At 45.6% G+C, this 20148-nt stretch overlaps 1 protein-coding gene across 1 annotated transcript; it reads left to right on the top strand.

Annotated features, from left to right (window-relative positions):
* Positions 1–10477: 10477 nt before the first annotated feature.
* LOC122458330 (maestro heat-like repeat-containing protein family member 2B) lies at positions 10478–11754 on the top strand. Its single transcript, XM_043506396.1, has 3 exons — positions 10478–10630; positions 11104–11238; positions 11520–11754. The coding sequence occupies exons 1-3, from the start codon at positions 10478–10480 to the stop codon at positions 11631–11633; spliced, it is 402 nt and encodes a 133-aa protein (XP_043362331.1). The 3' UTR covers positions 11634–11754.
* Positions 11755–20148: the final 8394 nt, after the last annotated feature.

The raw sequence follows: 20148 nt of genomic DNA, 5'->3' as shown, positions 1-20148 counted from the left end.
ACTGTCAGAAGGGAGAATTTAGTACAGCAGATATCAGAAGGGAAGAGAGGGCGTGAAGGTGTTGGGAAGAGAACTCCTTTTTTACCATGCTCTCCTTTCAGGCAACATGTGCCATCTTTGAGGTGGTCTCAGCACTGCAGTTGAACAAAGCTGTGCAGGAGCTGCTCCCAGAGTTGTTTCCTGTTCTCCTGCAGCAGGTCAGCCAAACCCTAGGACAAAAGCTGCCTTTGCCAACGATAAGCAGCCCCAGGCGATTCCGAAAAGGACTACAACTTACTGAGGGCAACCCTTGCCGATAATTAGAAAGAAGGGAGAGAAACAAAGAGAATTCCAATAGAGTTGTGTGACGCTCCCCAGGAGTTCCCAGGGTTACGCGGCACCTTACCATCACATGCCCTTCGAGTGAGGAAGTCTTGTCTATGCCTGCTGTGGGTCAGTTCCCTGAAACTACCAGGCTCTGGCAAAACAAACACTGCTATCCAGGCCTCCTCAGACCTCAGTCTCTTTGTACAGGTTAATGATAGGCACACACAAACCCCCGAGTCTTCTGACCATTCCGTATAGTGTCCAGACCTTTATCCACTGAACTCCCACAGAATTATCAGGCCTGCTGTTCCCAATGGAACAGAACACACCAGTTTATTACTTCTACTTTAGACTCTATACTTGATACTTTATTACTTATACTCTCTACTGCAAAACACACAGCACTTAGATATCTTTCTAGTGAAAACAAGAACAGAGATTATCAAAGAACAGAGATTCCAGTGATGGTGAGTAAGAATGCAAGCAAAAAATGGTTGCATGTAAAATGAAATCATAACCTGCTCCTAGAAACTAAACTTAACCAACAGGTTAACCTCCTGTCTAAAGATGTTTCTCACCCAAAGTTCTCAACCAAGCCTGATAGCGACCCCTCTTTCATCAAGCAAACTCGCTGTCCATCTACTTCCTAAGTGAAAGATGTCCCCCAAATATACTAGAGCAAACCTTTGATGTGTACCCCAGAATTGGGTATCCCCACCCCCTATCTACTTCCTGCTACTTTTCTTTCTTTGAAGTTCTCAGTCCTTCTCAACTGAATGTGAACCCTACATACTTAATGTACATGTAAACAAAGAGATGTATAAACATTTCTTGCCTGAAAGAAAACCATTCTGACAACTTTCCTGGTGACTAGTCCCGAGACACAGATCCTAAGAATGTAATTTTCAATGCATATACATGACTCTTTACACAGCATCTGTACATGCGTTTCACAATGATATTGGTGACATGGGCTTTTATTTGAGACTCATGGGACAATCTTTTAGTGAACTAGAATGTACATACCAGACCCCTCAGCACCCACTCTGTGCCCCTTGCCAGTTAACACTAAGAGATTCCTGAGTCCTCAGCTCTGGTAGCCCATTAATGTACATTTCCCATCAATCTCACAACATTATTAGTTTCTCTTCTTGTTGTGTTTCTTTATTCCATGCCAACAAGGTGCTCAAATTACAGACTTAATGGTTTTATAATGTCTCTGAATTTTTCTAGGAAACCAGGATCTCAGCTCTGTGTTCATGGATGGGCAGCAGGTATCAAATAAACATAAGAAAGTACTACTTCACCCAACACACGGTCCACCTGTGGAACTCATTGCCAAGGGATGTTGTGAAGGCCAAAAGTATAACTGGGTTTTTTTTAAAAAAAGAATTGGATAAGTTCATGGAGGACAGGTCCATCAATGGCTATTAGGCAAGATGGTCAGGGATGCAACCCCAAGCTCTGGGTGTCCCTAGGCCTCTGACCGCCAGAAACTGAGACTGGACAACAGGGATAGGATCACTTCATGATTGCCCTGTTCTGTTTTTCCTTCTGAAGAAGCTGGCATTGACCACTGTTGGAAGACAGTGTACTGGACTAGATGGACCATTGGACTGACCCAGTAAGGCTGATCTTGTATAGTGGCCACAATGGGTCAGGTTTTCAAGATGGGTGCCTCAGTTTTGTCCACAAAACTTGAATTTGTTCACATGGATGGGTACCTAGCTATGTGATTGCTGGCGCTGCAGACACAAGTGTATATTCTGCTCATGCTGTTGGCCCATGTGCAGGCCCATTTTAGGCACCTGTATGTGACGGGGTGGTAGGCTGTGCCCCAGCCTCTTCCATGAACACAGACTGCTCTGAGTCCCTCCAAAGTGTTCTAGGGATGCCTGCTCCTGAGATCCTGGTGGTAAGGCCTCTGATGACTGTTTGACCCCAATGGATGATCTTAAGTCACCTTTACGCTTGACCTTTGTTTTCTTTCTCCTCCCTCTTGTCTCACAGGGGACTTCTCTGTGGCTTGTACTTTCATGTCTAGGTTCCTCCAGCCTCTTTACATATATTTCCTCTTTACCTGGACCTGCAGGTTTTATTTCCACCCTCCTGGGCCTCCATACCTGCCTTGGTGTCCCTGTTAGAAAGGGATTCCAGTCCATGCCCAGTAGAAGGCAGTGGGGCAATCCATCCACTACCCCTACCTGTTTCTGCCTAAACTTCCCCTTAATTTTCAGAGTCACCTTTGCCATTGGGCAGAATTTATTGTCCCCATGAGCCTAGTCAGTTTTGATCCTACCTCTGGGAAGTATCCAGTGAGGTTTCACTAACTCCTGCCTGATTAGCAAACAGGATGTCCATTAGTCCCTTTGGTGGCTCCTCCCTACCCATACCGATATGGTAGGTACTTTCTTTTTTCTTCCCTGCCTGGGAGTCTTGTCCCAACCACAAAACTGGGCAAACCCACAGTCCATTTTAGGACAGTCTCTTTTTAGATGTCCTTCACGTCCATGTTGGACGCACACTGTAGGTCAAGCTCCCACTACAGTTCCTTGAGGCTCCTCCCTCTTCTTGCTGCCCTTCCCAGCTGTAGGCACTGTGGTCCTTCTCAAATCTAGTCCCTTAAACCACTGATTCACTCTGGGAATGTCCGCCTCTGCAAATTCCTCTAACTGTAACTGTGTGATCCAGATGAATTGGCTGGCGCCACAGAACCCATACTCGGGTATGCTCAGGGAGACTCTGAAGAAACTTCCAGAATCATGCGGTCCATGATCTCCCCCTAGTTTGAGTATCTGGCTTTACCAATGAATGGCCCAATCTTTTAATTTCTGTCCAAATGCGCAGAGGCATGATCCCTCAATGCATCTTTCAACTCTACATTTCTGGCAGTACTTTTTGCTGGACAGGCCCCACCTAGTCCAGCATGGCTGCCTTAATCATGGCATAATCTCTTGCCCGCTAATCACCAAGAGCCATATATATGCTACCCCGGTTAAATAAGGTGTCAGTCGAAGGGCGCACATTGTTCTGTCCCTAGGAGGTCTCACTGCTGCTCCTTTAAGGAGTAACCAAAAACACATCAGGGTTGTTCGCAGGTCCCATTTTACAGTCTGATCTCCTGTGCCTGGTTTTCATTTCCTGTCATAGGACATGCCAAATTTTGGAGGAATTGTTGCCAGACCTGGGCTTGCTCCCGTATAAATTCCTGACGGCTCTTTTGCTGTTAAACCTACCAGGCAAGGAAAGGCTATTTTTCTGCATGGTGGGATTGTTGGAAGGTCTGTAGGGTCTTCTACACCAGTGGTCTCCAAACTGGGGTGTGCGAGATGATCCCAGGGGGTGCATGGCAGCAGTAGCGCTGCCGGAGGGCACTCCGCCTTTTTTTTTTTTTTTTTTTTCTTGGCAGCTCTGCACATCCACAGCTGGTGTTCCCCTTCATCGGCCTGCCTGCGGCAGGTCTTCCATTGGTGGCACATTTGTGGCAGGTCACTCTGGGAGTGCATGAGGCAAAAAGTTTGGAGACCACTGTTCTACACCAGCAGTTCTCAACCGGGCCGGTTTTAGGGGCTCTGCCAAGCAGGATTGGCATTAGACTAGCTGGGGCTCAGGGCAGAAAGCTGAAGCTCTGAGCCCAGCCGGGCTGGAGCCCTGAGGCCCAGCACCTGCACTAAAGCCCCGAGCCACTGCACCCTGTGGGGTTAAAATCCAGAGCCAGGAGCCGCAAACTCTGATGCCTGGCAGGGCAGAGGCCTGGAACTGAGCCATGGAGTATTTCTAGCATGTTGAGGGTGGGGGGAGGCTCAGAAACAGAAAGGTTGAGAACCCCTGTTCTACACTTCTCTTTGCTGCTTCATCACCCATTTCAGTGTACCCTCCATCACCCGGACTGCCAAACCTCTACACTGGCTTCTCCAACAGGCTCTCCATTTGCATAGATAACAGGGAAATCTCTGAGCCCCCAGCTGTGACAGAGAGGAGTGTTGCACCCCTACATCTTCCACAAACACAGACTGCGTTGAGACTTTTTTCCTTCTAAGCACCAACATATAGTTTCTTTAATCCCCCTACCAATTCATAGCACCTTTATATTGTATCTCAACTTTCTAAATTCTTCTCCAAAAGTCAGGTGGGGGGGGGTAAGATGTTTCCACTCAGAGACCTCACTTTGTCAGGCTCTCCTAGCTTTTTGTTTTTCTGTTTCTCTTAGGGTGACCAGACAGCAAGTGTGAAAAATCAGGGTGGGGGCGGGGAATAGGCACCTGTATAAGATAAAGCCCCAAATATTGGGACATCTGGTCACCCAAGTTTCTTTCTCTCTGTTCCCCTCAAAGGGCTCCTGCCCATGTCCTTTTATACAGTTTCCCTGTTAATGGAATGATTGGTTCCTTGACTCACTAGCCCCAATCTGACCTCGTAATCAGCTACACCTCTATCAAATTAGGCTTTTTGGTTGAGGAACCAAATTAGTATAACTAGTGACCAGAGTGCTGACTCAAGAGCAAACCCTCAGCACTCTGTCACATCATATCTGGAGATATGACCCCAAAATGTCCATTAGTGATCACCACACTCTATGCCCCCTGTTTTTGGGTCCTGATCATGTATCTTTTCCATATCACTGTATTCTGCTAGTGCCCATACTCCTTGCAGAAAGAGGAAAAATGACTGCAAAATTTTGTCCCTAGCAAAACTAGTCCTATGAGATGTATGAGACTGAAACTTACCTCCCGGCATCAAGTCCTTCCAGGGACACTGGTGTCCAGGATATTGCCAATGGATGAACTGTCAACTGAACAGCAGACTTGAGAAGTAACCGGGGCTTCCTGACACTCTGTTCAAGCTGCACCTTAGAGCCACAAGTACTCCTTTTCTTTTTGCGAATACAGAGTAACACGGCTGCTACTCTGAAACCTGTCATTAGACTGTAGTGTGCCTTTCTTTCGGGAGTTGTACAGTTCAGTTCATAGGAGTAATTGTCATAGATTCATAGATACTAAGGTCAGAAGGGACCACTCTGATCATCTAGTCCGACCTCCTGCACAGCGCAGGCCACAGAATGTCACCCACCACTCCTATGAAAAACCTCACCCATGTCTGAGCTATTGAAGTCCTCAAATCATGGTTCAAAACTTCAAGGAGCAGAGAAGCCTCCCTCCAGTCAACCATGCCCCATGCTACAGAGGAAGGCGAAAAACCTCCAGGGCCTCTCCAATCTGCCCTGGAGGAAAATTCCTTCCCGACCCCAAATATGGCAATCAGCTAAACCCTGAGCATATGGGCAAGATTCACCAGCCAGATACCCAGGAAAGAATTTTCTATAGTAACTCAGATCCCATCCATCTAATATCCCATCTCAGGGGATTTGGCCTATTTACCCTGAATATTTAAAGATCAGTTACTTACCAAAATCCCATTATCCCATCATACCATCTCCTCCATAAACTTATCGAGTAGAATCTTAAAACCAGATAGATCTTTTGCCCCCACTGCTTCCCTTGGAAGGTTATTCCAAAACTTCACTCCTCTGATGGTTAAAAACCTTCGTCTGATTTCAAGTCTAAACTTCCTGGTGGCCAGTTTATACCCATTTGTTCTTGTGTCCACATTGGTGCTGAGCTTAAATAATTCCTCTCCCTCTCCTATATTTATCCCTCTGATATATTTATAGAGAGCAATCATATCTCCCCTCAACCTTCTTTTAGTTAGGCTAAACAAGCCAAGCTCCTTAAGTCTCCTTTCATAAGACAAGTTTTCCATTCCTTGGATCATCCTAGTAGCCCTTCTCTGTACCTGCTCCAGTTTGAATTCATCCTTTTTAAACATGGGAGACCAGAACTGCACACAGTATTCCAGGTGAGGTCTCACCAGTGCCTTGTATAACGGTACTAAAACCTCCTTATCCCTACTGGAAATGCCTCTCCTGAGGCATCCCAAAACCGCATTAGCTTTTTTCACAGCCATATCACATTGGCAGCTCATAGTCATCCTATGATCAACCAATACTCCAAGGTCCTTCTCCTCTTCCGTTACTTCTAATTGATGCGTCCCCAGCTTATAACTAAAATTCTTGTTATTAATCCCTAAATGCATAACCTTACACTTCTCACTATTAAATTTCATCCTATTACTATTACTCCAGTTTACAAGGTCATCCAGATCCTCCTGTATAATATCATTTTAGATCAATTTGTCATTTTAGACAGTAGAATAAGTCCTCCTTTATATGGAAACCTCACCAAGAACTTCATGAAACCTTTCTGAGTCCTTCTCTCTCTGTTGTTTTTATTGCCGTCATTGCCTATACTAGCTACACAATCACAGGTGCTGGCAGAGAGAGATACAGACAGAGTTTGGATGACTGGACCTCTTCTGTCAAGTCCTAGTGCTGATCCTAACCAACAGCTTCTGATTTGGTTTAGCTCAGCAGATCTTTTGAATGAACCTAGTGTCCTAATACTACCAACCAAGCAACCTACAAATACATTAACTTCTATCTTAGGTTCTCATTACTATAGTATCTGAATACCTCAAAACTCTTTAATGTATGTATCCCCACAACACTCCTGTGAGGTAGGGAAGCGCTATTCTTCCTATTTTACAGGTAGGGAACTGATGCACAGAAGGGCTAAGTGACTTGCTCCAGGTCACCCAGGAAGTCTTTGAGGGAGCAGGAAATTGAACGTGGGTCTCCTAAGTCCTAGGCTAGTGTGATAACTGCTGGAGCATCCTCCCTTTCCACAGCCTTCCTCTAACATCTGCATCATATTTCCCACTTATGCTAAGCAACTATCTTCGGGGCTCATCTGGTTCTAAGAAAAACAATCTGTGCCTGTGATGGGCTGTACCTGAGCTTTGAGGCGCCTTACAAGAGGCCCCATGGTCCTACTACAGCCCGCCCCAGGAAAAAGAGACCCAAATCTGGGTGTGTCTAGAGAGGCCTCATGAAAGCAGCCAATCTGAGCCCATCAGGCTCAGCTAAAAGGAGCTGAAGGGCCTTAGCAGATCAGTTCCTGGCAGGAACTGGAGGGGCAAGAAAGGGTGCTGCTCTCTGGCCAGAGAAATTCAGGGGACAGCCAGAGTTTGATTCTGGCAGCCTTTACTTAAGCTGGGTTTGCAGGGAGAGAGTCCCAAAAAACTTTAACCTTGAGGTGAGGGTGAAGCTAAAAGTGGCCGGTAGGAAGAAGCAACAATGAACTGAAATCAAGCAGTGCCTAGCTCCTGTGTATAGGGTCCATGGTTTGGAACCCAGAGTTAGGGGCAGGCCCAGGTTCCCCTACCACCGACAGTGGCATAAGCCCCACGAGGGGACAATGCTAATGGAGAGCTCGAACAAAGGGCAGAATGTAAAGGACCCAGAGTTGGGGCTGGAGACCCTAGTGAGGGCAATGGGACTGTTCTTGACTACCCCAGAAGGGGTTCACTTGGACTTTGGGACTCAGCCAGAGGCCTGAGCCACAGAAGACTCACTGAGGACAGCTGGCAGGGTGCACCAGGGGTGAGAAAAGGACTGTGATACCATACCCAGCCACTAAGAGGCTCTCAAGAGGTGAGTGCATCCCTATTATAGTGCCCAAAAGGAAAGCTCCATGTTTTGTAGACCTCTCTCATTTGTGTGGAATACTAAAGTTAGTGTATTATGTGCCAAGTATCAGAGGGGTAGCCATATTTGTCTGTATCCACAAGACTGGGGCTGTAGGAGGACTCCTTGTTGTTTTTAGTGTATTACATGTCTGCTCAAATTCTATTCCCAATCTTAATGATTGTATTGGGGCTAATGGACAGGTTGATTTTTATTTTAACTAATGAGTGATCCCATGTTCAGGGAGAAGAAGTTCCTTAAGTCTGTGTTACACATCTTGGAAGAAAGGTCACATGATAGGAACAGCATTGTCCATCAGATGGCTGTAAGAGGCCTGGGAAATTTAGTCTATGGGGCGCCTGAGAAGGTAAGAGAGAATACTGACTAGAATGCAGCATAACTAGAGAAACCAAGGGAAATAGTTGTTGGGAGTTTACAGAGGCTGCACACAATGCACTAGGCCAAATTCTGCTCTCTCACTTACCCAAGTAACCTCTTTGCAGTCAACACGAGCAAGTCGAATCCTTTGCTAAGCTGGGCATAAGAAAACAATCTGTGCACTTTAATATGACCATGTGTAAATGTATACATCTAGGAACAAAAAATGCAGGCCATACTTACAGGTGAGAGACTCTATCCCAAGAAGCAATGATGCTGAAAACAACTTGAGTCATGGCAGATAATCAGTTGAACATAAGCTCCCAATGCGAAGTTATGGTCAAAAGGGCTGAAATGATCCTTGGAGGCATAAAGAGAGGAATCTTGAATAAGAGTAAAGAAGTTCTTTTCCCTCTGAATATGACACTCATGTGAGCACTGCTGGAATGCTGTGTCCAGATCAGGTGTCCACAATTCAAGAAGGATGCTGATAAATTAGAGAGGATTCAGAGAAGAGTCACAAGAATTCTCAAAGGATTGGAAAAGATACCTCTAGTGATAGACTCAAGGAGCTCAATCTATTTAGCTTTACAAAGAAGGTTAAGGAGTGACTTGAGGACAGTCTATAACTACTCACATGTGGAACACATTTGAGAATGGGTTCTTCACATTAGCAAACAAAGGTATAAGAAGATTCAATGGGGGAAAATGAAGCTAGACTAATTCAGACTGGTAATAAGGCATTGGTTTTTAATGGTAATTTTAATTAACCATTGGAACAATTTACCAAGGGTTGTAGTGGATTCTCTGTCACTAGCAATTTTAAAATCAAGATACACTCTAGTTCCATCAGAGACTATTTCAGGGAAGTTCTATGTTATGCAGGAGGTCAGACTGGATAATCATAATGGTTCCTTTTGGCCTTGGAATCTAAGTAACTAGGAATCTAATAATAGGATGACACAGGTGTATTATGGCACCAAGTTTGGCTCATTGTAGCTCAAACCTGGTCTGAAATATAGCTATAGGTCTCCGGGGGGTGGGAGGGAGAGATTAAATTCCCACAGCTTCATAACTGCTAAAGAAAATTTATTAGAAGTGTGATCAGTGATAAGTGTTCTTTAATGTCATATGTTTGTATACAGGTGAAAAAGCACAAAAAGTTTCTTATGGTCATACTGATCAGGGCCTTAAATGACCCTTTCAGTTCTGAAGTCATTGGCGAGAGCATGAAAGCAGTGGCCAAAGTCCTGAAGGAGCTGAAAGAGGTTAACATAGGTTCTTCCTTCAGAGATCTCACCCAACAGATCCGGACCTACTTTGACAATGTATATGACCAGAACTCTCCAGCCCCAGTTCAATCGATCTTGATTAGACTCCATTTACTCCCTGGGCATTGCTCATGTCAGAGTGAAGAGATGTTTAGGCCCCAGGGAAGAGAGGTGTTTTACAGAGGAGGAGAACATTAGGAGGATGGGGATGACATCCCTGCTCCACAGTCTCCCCCTTCTGTTCTTTTTTTCTTGCCACTGAGAACCTCAAAGAAAGTCTGAATACTAGATTAGGTAGCTAGATAAGCATGAAAAGAGGGTTCTAAGGTACAACAGAGAGTGTTGGGCCTTCTCTATACCATGTGAGAGGGTTGGAATGAGGATTCTGTTTTGCAGAGAATTTTGAGATTTCAAATTTTGGTTTTGTTCCTATTTGTGGGAATCCCTCTCCCCAAACTTCAAAACTCTTTATGAACCAGAATTACTATTCTCAACCTAGCTCTATTGAAAGCCTTGGGCCAGGGCAGTCTGCTCTCGGACTATCCCGGGGCTGGGAACCCGGGAAACTGTGGGAGCTAGAGGGGCCAGGGAGTTGCAAATTTGAGAGCCAGGGTCCCAGAAGGTGGGGGCCTGGAAGCCCACGATCCCAGTCAGCCTGCTAGATCGGCTGCCAAGGAGCTGGATGGGTGCACTGGCAAGACAGCAGGCGGGTTTCTAAGGACCCCTGCCTGGCTTCTGGAGGAATTTCATCAAAATGGAACTCTCGCTAAAATAGTTGGATGAATCAGCAAATTCAAATCAAAAATTGGTTCATGAAAGTGTTTCCGACTAGCTGTAGTTGGAATCCCTCGACTTTAGCGTAGAAGAGATGGTTGTGCAAGGTACGTGATGTAATTGTCCCTTAGTTACTAACTTGTGGGGCTTTCTTGGCTGTAGGAGGATGATGCTCTTCATTTATTGGCCTTTGTCCTATTTTGGCATCCTGGCCCACCTGACAAAAAGAAAATGGAAGGCCTATTTCGCCGAGCAGGTTAGACAGAGCTGGGTCACACTTCTGCTGCACCTGCAAGACCCGAACCCCAAGGTTTCAATGGTAAGACTGAGAGTGACTTATTTACTAAGCCAAAGGAATCTTCCTCCCAATTCCAGGGGAGCTCGGCTATTCCTGCCTGCTGTGGAGGCCAAAATTCTCCCCTCAGTTCATTGCCCTCCTACATGACAGTGTCCCAGCCTCTACTACTAAATGACTGCACCATGCTTTCCCTGCAACAATCCCGAAGCACTTTATAGCAAGTCATGATTTCCTCCGACAACCACGCTGGAGAGGCCTGGTGAAGCAGCTTTCATCGATAGATCTGTTCCAAAAAGACATTGATGCTACCTCCAGGTTTCAATGAAAGCTCTCCCCTCTATTAGTCATTCCTGCATGTTTTCTGCCAATTACATCTAGATGAATCCCTTTTTATCCTGGAATAGATGAGCAGTCGAGCAGATGAGTTCCCTTTGAATGACCATAGCACTCAGTAGGGAACAATTAAATGGTGTGACACGCTTTCTTTTTTTCAGGAATGCAGAGCTACGTTTCACTTCGGTGCCCCGTTTTTGGGACTGAAGAGGCTCCAAACAGCAATTAATGAACACCTTGATGGCACAGCCGAGCTGAAGCCTGAAGAGCTCCAGGTGGACATTTGCAGACACCTTGTGAGTGAGCTGTTGAAGTATCTGAGATTCTTGACTGGAGTGGCATGTGGTGGTGTAGAGGTGTGGGGGGGATGTGTGATGGGTAATGGAAATAACGGTCGGAGTGGGATATATGACTGAGGGTGACGGGAAATGTAAATCTGCCACAGATCCCCATTTTTCCCACTTCTACCCAGCCACCTGTTCTTTCTCTGATTTACCTGTGGTGCGTAAAAGCATGTGCTGGCAGTCAAAGGGCACTTCTAGCCAGAGAGAGCTCATGTGTCCCTGATTTCCTCTAGGCCAAAGAGAATGCAGAGCTCCTGGAGAACTTGTACAAAATCACCATCACATACTTCTGTAGCAGCTGGGAAGAGATCCGGGCAGTTGCAGCCAAGTTAGCTGGTGAGAGATGATACCCAGTGTGCCTTTTGGTATTCCCATTGAGGGAGACAGGAAAAAAATCCCACTGTGCAGCACTGAGCTGCTATTAATCTCTCTGTGCCTCAGCTTCCCATACATAAATGGGGATGTTAATATCCCTACCTCTCCAGCGTGGTTGTCGGAGGAAATCATGACTTGCTATAAAGTGCTTCGGGATTGTTGCAGGGAAAGCATGGTGCAGTCATTTAGTAGTAGAGGCTGGGACACTGTCATGTAGGGCATGTTTACACTTGGAGCCGGGGGTGTAACTCCCAGTTTGATGAGACATACCTGCACTAGCCCTGAGTGCTAAAAATAGAGAGTAACTGCGGCGGCAGGAGCAACAGGAGGTTTAACCACCCCAAGTATGACCCATCCAAACCCCAAAGTCTATTCTCAAGGTGGCTAGCTCCTCCCACTGCTCGTGCTGCTTTAGCTACATTCTAATTTTAGCATGCGAGCGCTGCCCGAGCTAGTGTGGGCCTGTCCCATTGAATTGGGAGTGATCTCTCTAGCTCAAAGTGCAGGCCCACCCACAGTGTTCCTCAGTGCTCTTCACTACTACTTCATGATTGGGAGGCATGCAGCCCACCTGCCCTCAGCACCTGCTGTTTCAGGTTCCTGGCCATACCACCTTGTCAAGGAGGCAAAAGATTCCTCCTCTTTGGCCCTGTGCTCTCTTCTCCCGAGCATACCCATGTGAGACAGGCAGGCATTGTGGCCTAAGTCTCACCGATCACTCACCTTGTGGGATCCCTGCTTAGAACTCACTTATTCCTGGCCCCAGTCCTTTACTCAGACCACTAGACCAAGACACTAGCTTAGTATATCTCCAATAACTGACAGCAGTGGCAAGAGGAACACAGACTCTTTAAAGCAAATGGGTTTTGTGTAAACACTTTTTTTTTTTTTTTTAAAGTCTCTCTCATTCTCTTCAGTGTGGACTCTAAACTGCTCTAGCATCCTCTTGCCCACACCTCGCCCTTAGGCCCACAGTAGGAGACGCCAAAGACCTGTCTAGGGACTGCTAATATCACTTTGCACTCAACAAGGGAAGGTTTTATTGTGGTGGTGGTGGTGGTGGTGGTGGTGGTGGTTGTTTTTTTCCATTATGTATTTAGGAATCATCTTGGAACACACAGACACGCAGTGTATGAAATGGCTGAACCTGGAACATCTGCTGATGTGTAAGTAATAAATACAGCTGAAGTTCTGCTCATCCGTGAGTTATAAAGGAATTTAGTTGACAAGCAGCAGTAACCTATACCATTGGTGCAAAGTGCATCAGCCACATATCAAAGGACAAATTCACTCTTGCCCAGTGGAAAGTCAGCTTTAATTTCCCCTGAAGGAGGAAGCTGCAGAAGGTGTGATGCGAGTCCGTGCATCTTCTGGTTGTCCTGGCAAGGCCCCCTCTGCAGCCAGTGCTATCCACTCTTTGGGCTTAATTGGCTCTCTGTGGACTCCCCAGGTGAGGAGAAGTTGTAGCCACTTTCTGCTACCCCAAATTTCCCACCAGCAATTTTTCTTCCAGTAGGTGCCCTGCATCCTGCATGAACCAGCTTGGCCTCTGTTAAATTCCAGGGTTATTGGAGCTCAGACAGTGGCTCCTGAATAGAGATGGAAAATAAACTTAAAAGTGGAAGCTATTGAAACAATGGACCTTCTTCCATTTACAGCAGAGTGGATGACTTTCTGGTCGAATCAGGATCTCCCCGCTTGTTGGGAGCATGGAAGGGGGCCAATGGAGGAACCTAAAGCTTTTTGTATTGGAGAGCTTCTGTAGCATGGTATTCAGAGGTAATAAGTCTCCAGCTATTTCAGGCACAGGTGACGATCTGAAATGTGAGGCATATTCATCTCTCATCTATTTTCTATCCCAATAGAAGGATTGAGCCCAGTTTCACATTTTACCATGTGATCATTCTGCTCCAGTACTTCAAGATTCTGTGATCCCACTTAGCTGTGATTTGTCTGTTCACTAACATGTTGTCCTCTGTAATTTCAGTTCTCCAGGTCCTCGAGAAAGACCCAAGTCCCTCTGTCCAGCTGGTGGCAACTGAGATCATAAGTGACATCTGTCCTGGCCGAATGCTTGGGGAATGAAGTGGAACGGAGACAAACAGAAGAAGGCGCTCCATTAGTATAAGGGCCTTAGTGCCAATCAAACGTTAACCCCACCCTTGGCCCCGTAACCCTGCCCACCGGTCACTGGAAGTTCCAAGCCATGGGGTATTACTTCCACGGTCAAGGCGGACACATGACTGGAAGCAAGGTGTGTCATGTGACCCCTCTAAGAACTCCTCCCACTGTTCTCTACCAATCAGGATGGGTTTTGCTCTGATAGGAACGCCCCAAGAGAAGATTTGACCAATCGGGGGAGTTCCGGGGCAGGGTGACCTGTCTGGAAGTGGTTCGTGTGACCCCTCTAAGAATTCCTCCCACCACCCTCTACCAATCACTAGGGTTTTCAGCCACTGGGGACCACCCCAAGAGGAGATTTGACCAAAATGGGGCAGGTTCTCGGACTGGGTGAACTGCCCAGAAGAGGGTCATGTGGCCCCTCTAAGAACTCCTCCCAACACCCTCTTCCAATCAGAGTGCAGCACCATCACCCCATAAGTCCCAGCACTGGGCAGAGGAAGCCATCTCTTACCAAGAAGACATGTTTTAGAAATTGTGGAAAAGCTGAAAAGAAACATGGACTCCTTTACCACCCCCGTGAGAACTTCAGATTTTGTTTTAGCCCCGAGGACCTTTGGAGTTGTGTGGAGAAAGAGCTACGGCAGTGACAGTTCCGAGGAGGGCCCTTTGACTCAACCGTTGATGGATATGACGAAACCCGACCCCAAAATCCAAAGCTTTGTGAGGTACCCCGATGAGTGTGACAGCCTCTCATTGTCCACCCCCTAAAGTTGGAATGTGATCGTGGCTTGGGGGAGTCACAAGGTGAATGGGAAAGACATCGCTCAGGTAAATGAGTGATTAAGAAGCGATGGTCGATCATGGGGGTGTAATGGGGTTAGGAATCGACCTGGCATTGCATAAATCTAAAAACAGGGGCAGTGGGGTGCTTACACTGTTTTTTGTCTGAAAATCTCTCAACAGCTCGACGATGCCTTTCTAGAGGCCTTTGAGAAGTTACACATCGGTAGCCGTGTGGGAGTAAATCTATTGCCCATCAGCTGTTTTTGCTCCTGTCTGAGACGCAGATTTCAAGAGGAAAATCCAGAAAAGGACAAAAATGGAAGAATGAACCAGCTCAGATTTCCTCATGGTAGGGGTCATGGCGTCCTTTTTTACAGGTGGCTGTAAAAGGTTGTGTTAAACCAGGCAATTAATAAAGCTTATTTAAATGTGTCAGAATAAATGTGTCCCCCTCCATACTTGTGTTCATAAAAGACGGTCCCAGGAACAGTCATGTCTCCACAGACGGCTCTGTTAAAGAAAATCTATTACATTCCCAGGGAAGTTGGAGGCTTTGGCAGGATCAATCCTCTTTTTCAAGTGGATCAAAAAGCATCATAAAACTTTAAATAGAAGACAGGTAACAGCTTGGCTTTCACACCAGGATGCTTATGCTTTACACAAACCAGCTCGAATACGTTTTAAAAGAAACAAGACGGTTGTTTCAGATGTGGACGCACAATGGCAGGCAGATTTGATAGATATGCACCGGTTCTCCAAACACAACAGCGGTTTTAAGTACATCTTAACAGCGATAGACATTCTATCCAAATATGCCTGGGCCTTAGGCCTAAAAGACAAGATGAATGGTGAGGTATCCAAGGCCTTTAAAGCTATTTTTAGCGAAGGTCGCGTGCCTCAAAAATTACAAACTAATCGGTGGAAAGAATTTTGAAACAAACCTTTTAGCAGATTGTTAAAACTGCACAGCATTCACCATTTTGTTACTAATAATGAAGTCAAAGCAGGGGTTGTGGAGTGATTTTAACAGAACTTTAAAAAGATGTGGAGGATGTGGAGATATTTTACAGCCCATAACATCTTTCACCACATTGACCTGTTACCTGACTTTGTAAAGAGTTACAACCAGAGCTTTTACAGAACTCTACAAACCAGACCCGCTGATGTGAACCCTTCAAATTCTCTGAAGATATGGAAAACAGTTGATAAAGACGGTTTTAAAATAAAACCGGTTGTTGCCCCTTTTAGAAAAGGCGACCACGTGAGACTATCTAAAACCAAAGGAGCTTTTGAAAAAGGTTGTGAACAGACATTTTCCAATGAGAGATTTATAGTGGATGAAGCCTTAACCAGGAGCCAGAGACCTGTTTACCGATTAAAAGATTACGAGGGTGAGACAGTTACTGGATCTTTTTACCCTGAAGATTTACAAACAAGACAGGATTTACAGGATCAAAAAAGTTTGAGCGGAGAAAGGAAAAGGGAGAAAAAAGCAGCTGCTGGTGAAATAGTTTGGAGGGGGCAGGTGATAAGTTTACCAGCTGGATGGAAGCTTCTCAATTCTGACATTTAGACACAAACAAACAAACAAACAAAAAGATTCCTCCTGCAAAGACTGAGAGAGAGAAAAATGAGCGACGGTGGGTTTTACATGACTTTGCCCAGCAATGCCAGCTCTGCAGTTTTTCCTCAAAAAACCAGCTCGAACTTTACAATACAGCTAATTAAGCCCTTGGATCTCCCAGGTGCCTGGGAGGTGGGGTTAGTGGAAATACTATACGCGCACAGCTGGAACACTATCAACGAAGACACCCCTTTTGAAATCACCTTTGGAGATATGGCATGGAGTTTTATCCAATGATGAGGTTATTACTCGTCCATACCCGAATGATTGGATCATATGAACAGTACCGTGGCTCGTCATCCTGCACCGCCTGAGGTGGTCATGAACTACGACCCTGTGGGTAGAAAAGTTAGCCTTAAATCCCCTGATTTTACTTTTATGTTTTCTACCAGCAGGGAGCTAGCTAACATTCTAGGTTTGGGCCCCAAACGCAGCGTCCAAAAATTCCCCTTCTGGGCAGACATCACAGGGGGGTTTAATTCCTTGCATCTGCACACAGATACTGTAGAACACCAGTTTGTGAGGGACTTTTCTGTTCCCCTGTTACGCTGTGTCCCTGTCTGAGGAAGGAACAACGAGTTTGTCAAAATCACCTATGATAAACCTCATTACGTTCCTATCAGAAAACACCACATCGATACCATTACCATTGAAATAAAGACAGATCAGAACACATGCGTCTCATTTCGCTTCAGCAAGGTGATCATCAAGGTGCACCTGTGTCCCCAGAGAAAGCGAGCTTTCTAAAAAGCAAAACCTTATGGCAATCCTAAAAAATTACAACGACCCCACCATCTACAGGGATTATTACAAAGCCCAGGTGGGATATGCCCTACCTGGATATCACAGGGCCCCCATGCTGTACGGGGCTGGTGTGGGTGGAATATTCCGTAGTCTCTTTTGAAAAGTCGTACCACTTTTGAGGAGGGGGCTAGAGATTATTAAACCCCACATAAAAGCTGCCGCTCAAAACATAGCTAAAGACATGGTAGGCCATGTCTCCCACGCTGTTCTGGAGAAGGTAGGGAATACAGCTTCACAGGAAGGATCGGGGCTGATGTGCAAAGCTGATGCGCCCAGAGCAGGACGGCAGAGCTGCTCGGTTGTCTACACAGCGACCTGTTTTTTTCAGGAAAAACTTTTGTTGAACGGAGTGGATGTGAAAATTAAACTGACATGCAGTAAAGACGCTTTCTGTTTAATGGGCAGTGCAGCCGAAGGCTTTAAATTGTGCATTGTATCCACATCCCTTTTTGTGAAGAAAGTACGGGTTGCGCTGATCATTCGTCTGGGGCACGCAGAGGCCCTGCTTACCGCTAAATATCCTGCTAAATATCCCATGGACCATGTGGGAATGCAAGTGTTTAGCATCCCCGTGGGCAGCAGGATCAATAACCAGGACAACCTGTTTTTTGGGACAGTTACCCAGAATGCTTGTCCTAGGGTTTATCCTATGCCTTTAGTGGAAGTTACACTAAAAATCCCTTTCATTTTAAGCATTATGATATTATTTTTGTGGCTTTGTATGTGAATGGTGAACAGATACCAACCAAGCCTCTGCAACCAGACTTCGAGGCAGGATGCTGCATGAGAGAATACTTGAATCTGGTACTGACGTTGGTAAACACATGAAAGATCATTCTCTGTTAATCGACCGTGAGGAGTTTCCACAGGGTTACACGTTGTTTGCCTTTGACTCGTTTCCCGACCAGAAATGCGCCAATGACTATTCCCCGATTAAAACCGGGAACCTGAGAGCAGAAATACGTTTTGGGAAGGCTTTAACCATCACCGTCAACCTGATCATGCATGGGGTTTTTGACAACATCACAGAGAAATCAGAGGAGAGACGTTCTGTTTGACTATATGTAAACATGGACACCGGGCAGCTCTCGTGTGTCTTACCAATATGCCTTACACGAAAAAAAGAATTTCTTAGATGCGTTCCCTTGCGATTGGCTCCCTGGCGACAAGCTGTCTCCGAGACCCCTAGGTTTGGTGGTCAACACGCATCCACACAACTAACCTGGTGAACACTGGCTTGCCTTGTGTCTGGCGGAGCATAACTGTGGACAGTTTTTAGACTCATACGGGCACCCCCCCAAAGAGCATTTTGTTTCCTAAAAGCATTATGAAATTTTTAAACAAAAATGCCATAGGCATTGTGTTTCACAATAGACAATTACAAGATCCCCGCTCTGTCACCTGTGGCTATCACTGAGTGAGTGTTTTTCTTACATCATCGGAGCAAGGGTTTATCTTTTGACCGGATTTTAAAATTGTATTCTAACGACAGTGCAAAACGACGGGATGGTGATGAATTTTCTAAAAAAGAAATTTTAAATTCTTGGGCAGGCCTAGCCTTGCTCAAAATGTGTTTCAACAAGCCAAGACGTGGTATCTTTCAATGCTTTTTTATAGCCATGTTATCCAATATTCTCAGGCATAACAGACAATGCTTTGTTTGGCATTATCCAACACATTTTTTTATAAAGTAACTTTTTCCCACAGTTGCTAGGCCTCATGAGAACTGCAGAAAAGGGGCATTTTCATCTCGTATCCATTTTAAAAGCCGTAGGGCAAGGTTTTAAACCCTTCTCCAAGGACCCTCTTGTTGTAAATGACTTTCTGTGGTTTTCTTAAGGGTTTTTGTCTCTGTTTACCACTGATTTTTGTTCCTTATGATAGAGGGCTGCTGCACCTCTCTCTTTCTTTTTTGAGATGTTTTCTCGCAGGTCCGTGCAATAGTCCAGGACTAGATCTTTCAAGATCTAGGTTTTTCGCCTTCCTCTGTAGCATGGGGCATGGTTGACTTGAGGGAGGCTTCTCTGCTCCTTGAAGTCTTTGAACCATGATTTAAGGACTTCAATAGCTCAGACATGGGTGAGGTTTTTCATAGGAGTGGGTGGGTGAGATTCTGTGGCCTGCGCTGTGCAGGAGGTCGGACTAGATGATCAGAATGGTCCCTTCTGACCTTAGTATCTATGAACCTATGTGTTGATCTGGCGGGATCTCGCTCGTGAGGGAATTTAAAAACAGTTTAGCGGTTTAGCATTTAGCGGGGTTAAACCTGATCTCGTGTTGGCACAAACGCACGCCTTCTTTCCGGTAGAAATCTTTCATGTACTTTTTTTTTTGTTTTTCTTCGTCTGTGCACCGTCTGGGATACCCTCAAGTCTCTTGTTTCTGGCAGAGGTGTCATTTGATGTACTCTAAAAAAGTTCATCAGATTTTTTATTAAAATGCCAGATTTCATATATTTTTAGCCACTTCACTATGGCCGCATTCAATTCCACCGTGCACCAAGTCCCCAGGATGGCCCTTTCCTCGTCAGTATGGATGCACGTCTCCCGCTGCTCGGTTTCCGCAGAGGTTTGGCATAGCGGGAACATAAGCTTGCCACCCACTTTGACAGGTAACAATGGGAAAAAGAAGTCTTGTTGGGGGTACACTTTAACTTTTGCAATTCCAAAATAAATTGCAAGGGGTCCAAATTTGTGATAAACTATATCGGGATGTCAGAGAGGGTATTCTTTGGTTGTTTCAGATAGTCGGTCTTGAGCTGTGTCTTGTAATAAAGAAACCCAAAAGTTGTCCCCGTCATAGGGTTTTGTGCTTTTTCACAATGACAGGTGGCACAACCGTGGAAAAGAACACCCATTAAACTCTAAGGCTGTGTGTACCCTGTCATCATTGGCATAACTGTCTAAAAAGTAGGGGCCTACCTGTAGTTCCCCACCCTGTAAAGCAGGCCATATTTGTATAGGAGTACTTGTGGCACCTTAGAGACTAACAAATTTATTTGAGCATAAGCTTTCGTGAGCTACAGCTCACTTCATCGGATGCAAGCTGTAGCTCACGAAAGCTTATGCTCAAATAAATTTGTTAGTCTCTAAGGTGCCACAAGTACTTCTTTTCTTTTTTGTGAATACAGACTAACACGGCTGCTACTCTGA

The sequence above is a fragment of the Dermochelys coriacea genome, chromosome 20 (genome assembly GCF_009764565.3).
Source record: "Dermochelys coriacea isolate rDerCor1 chromosome 20, rDerCor1.pri.v4, whole genome shotgun sequence".
NCBI lineage: Eukaryota > Metazoa > Chordata > Testudines > Dermochelyidae > Dermochelys > Dermochelys coriacea.
Note: the sequence above shows the minus strand (reverse complement) of the source record. Positions and strands in the feature narration are given on the sequence as shown.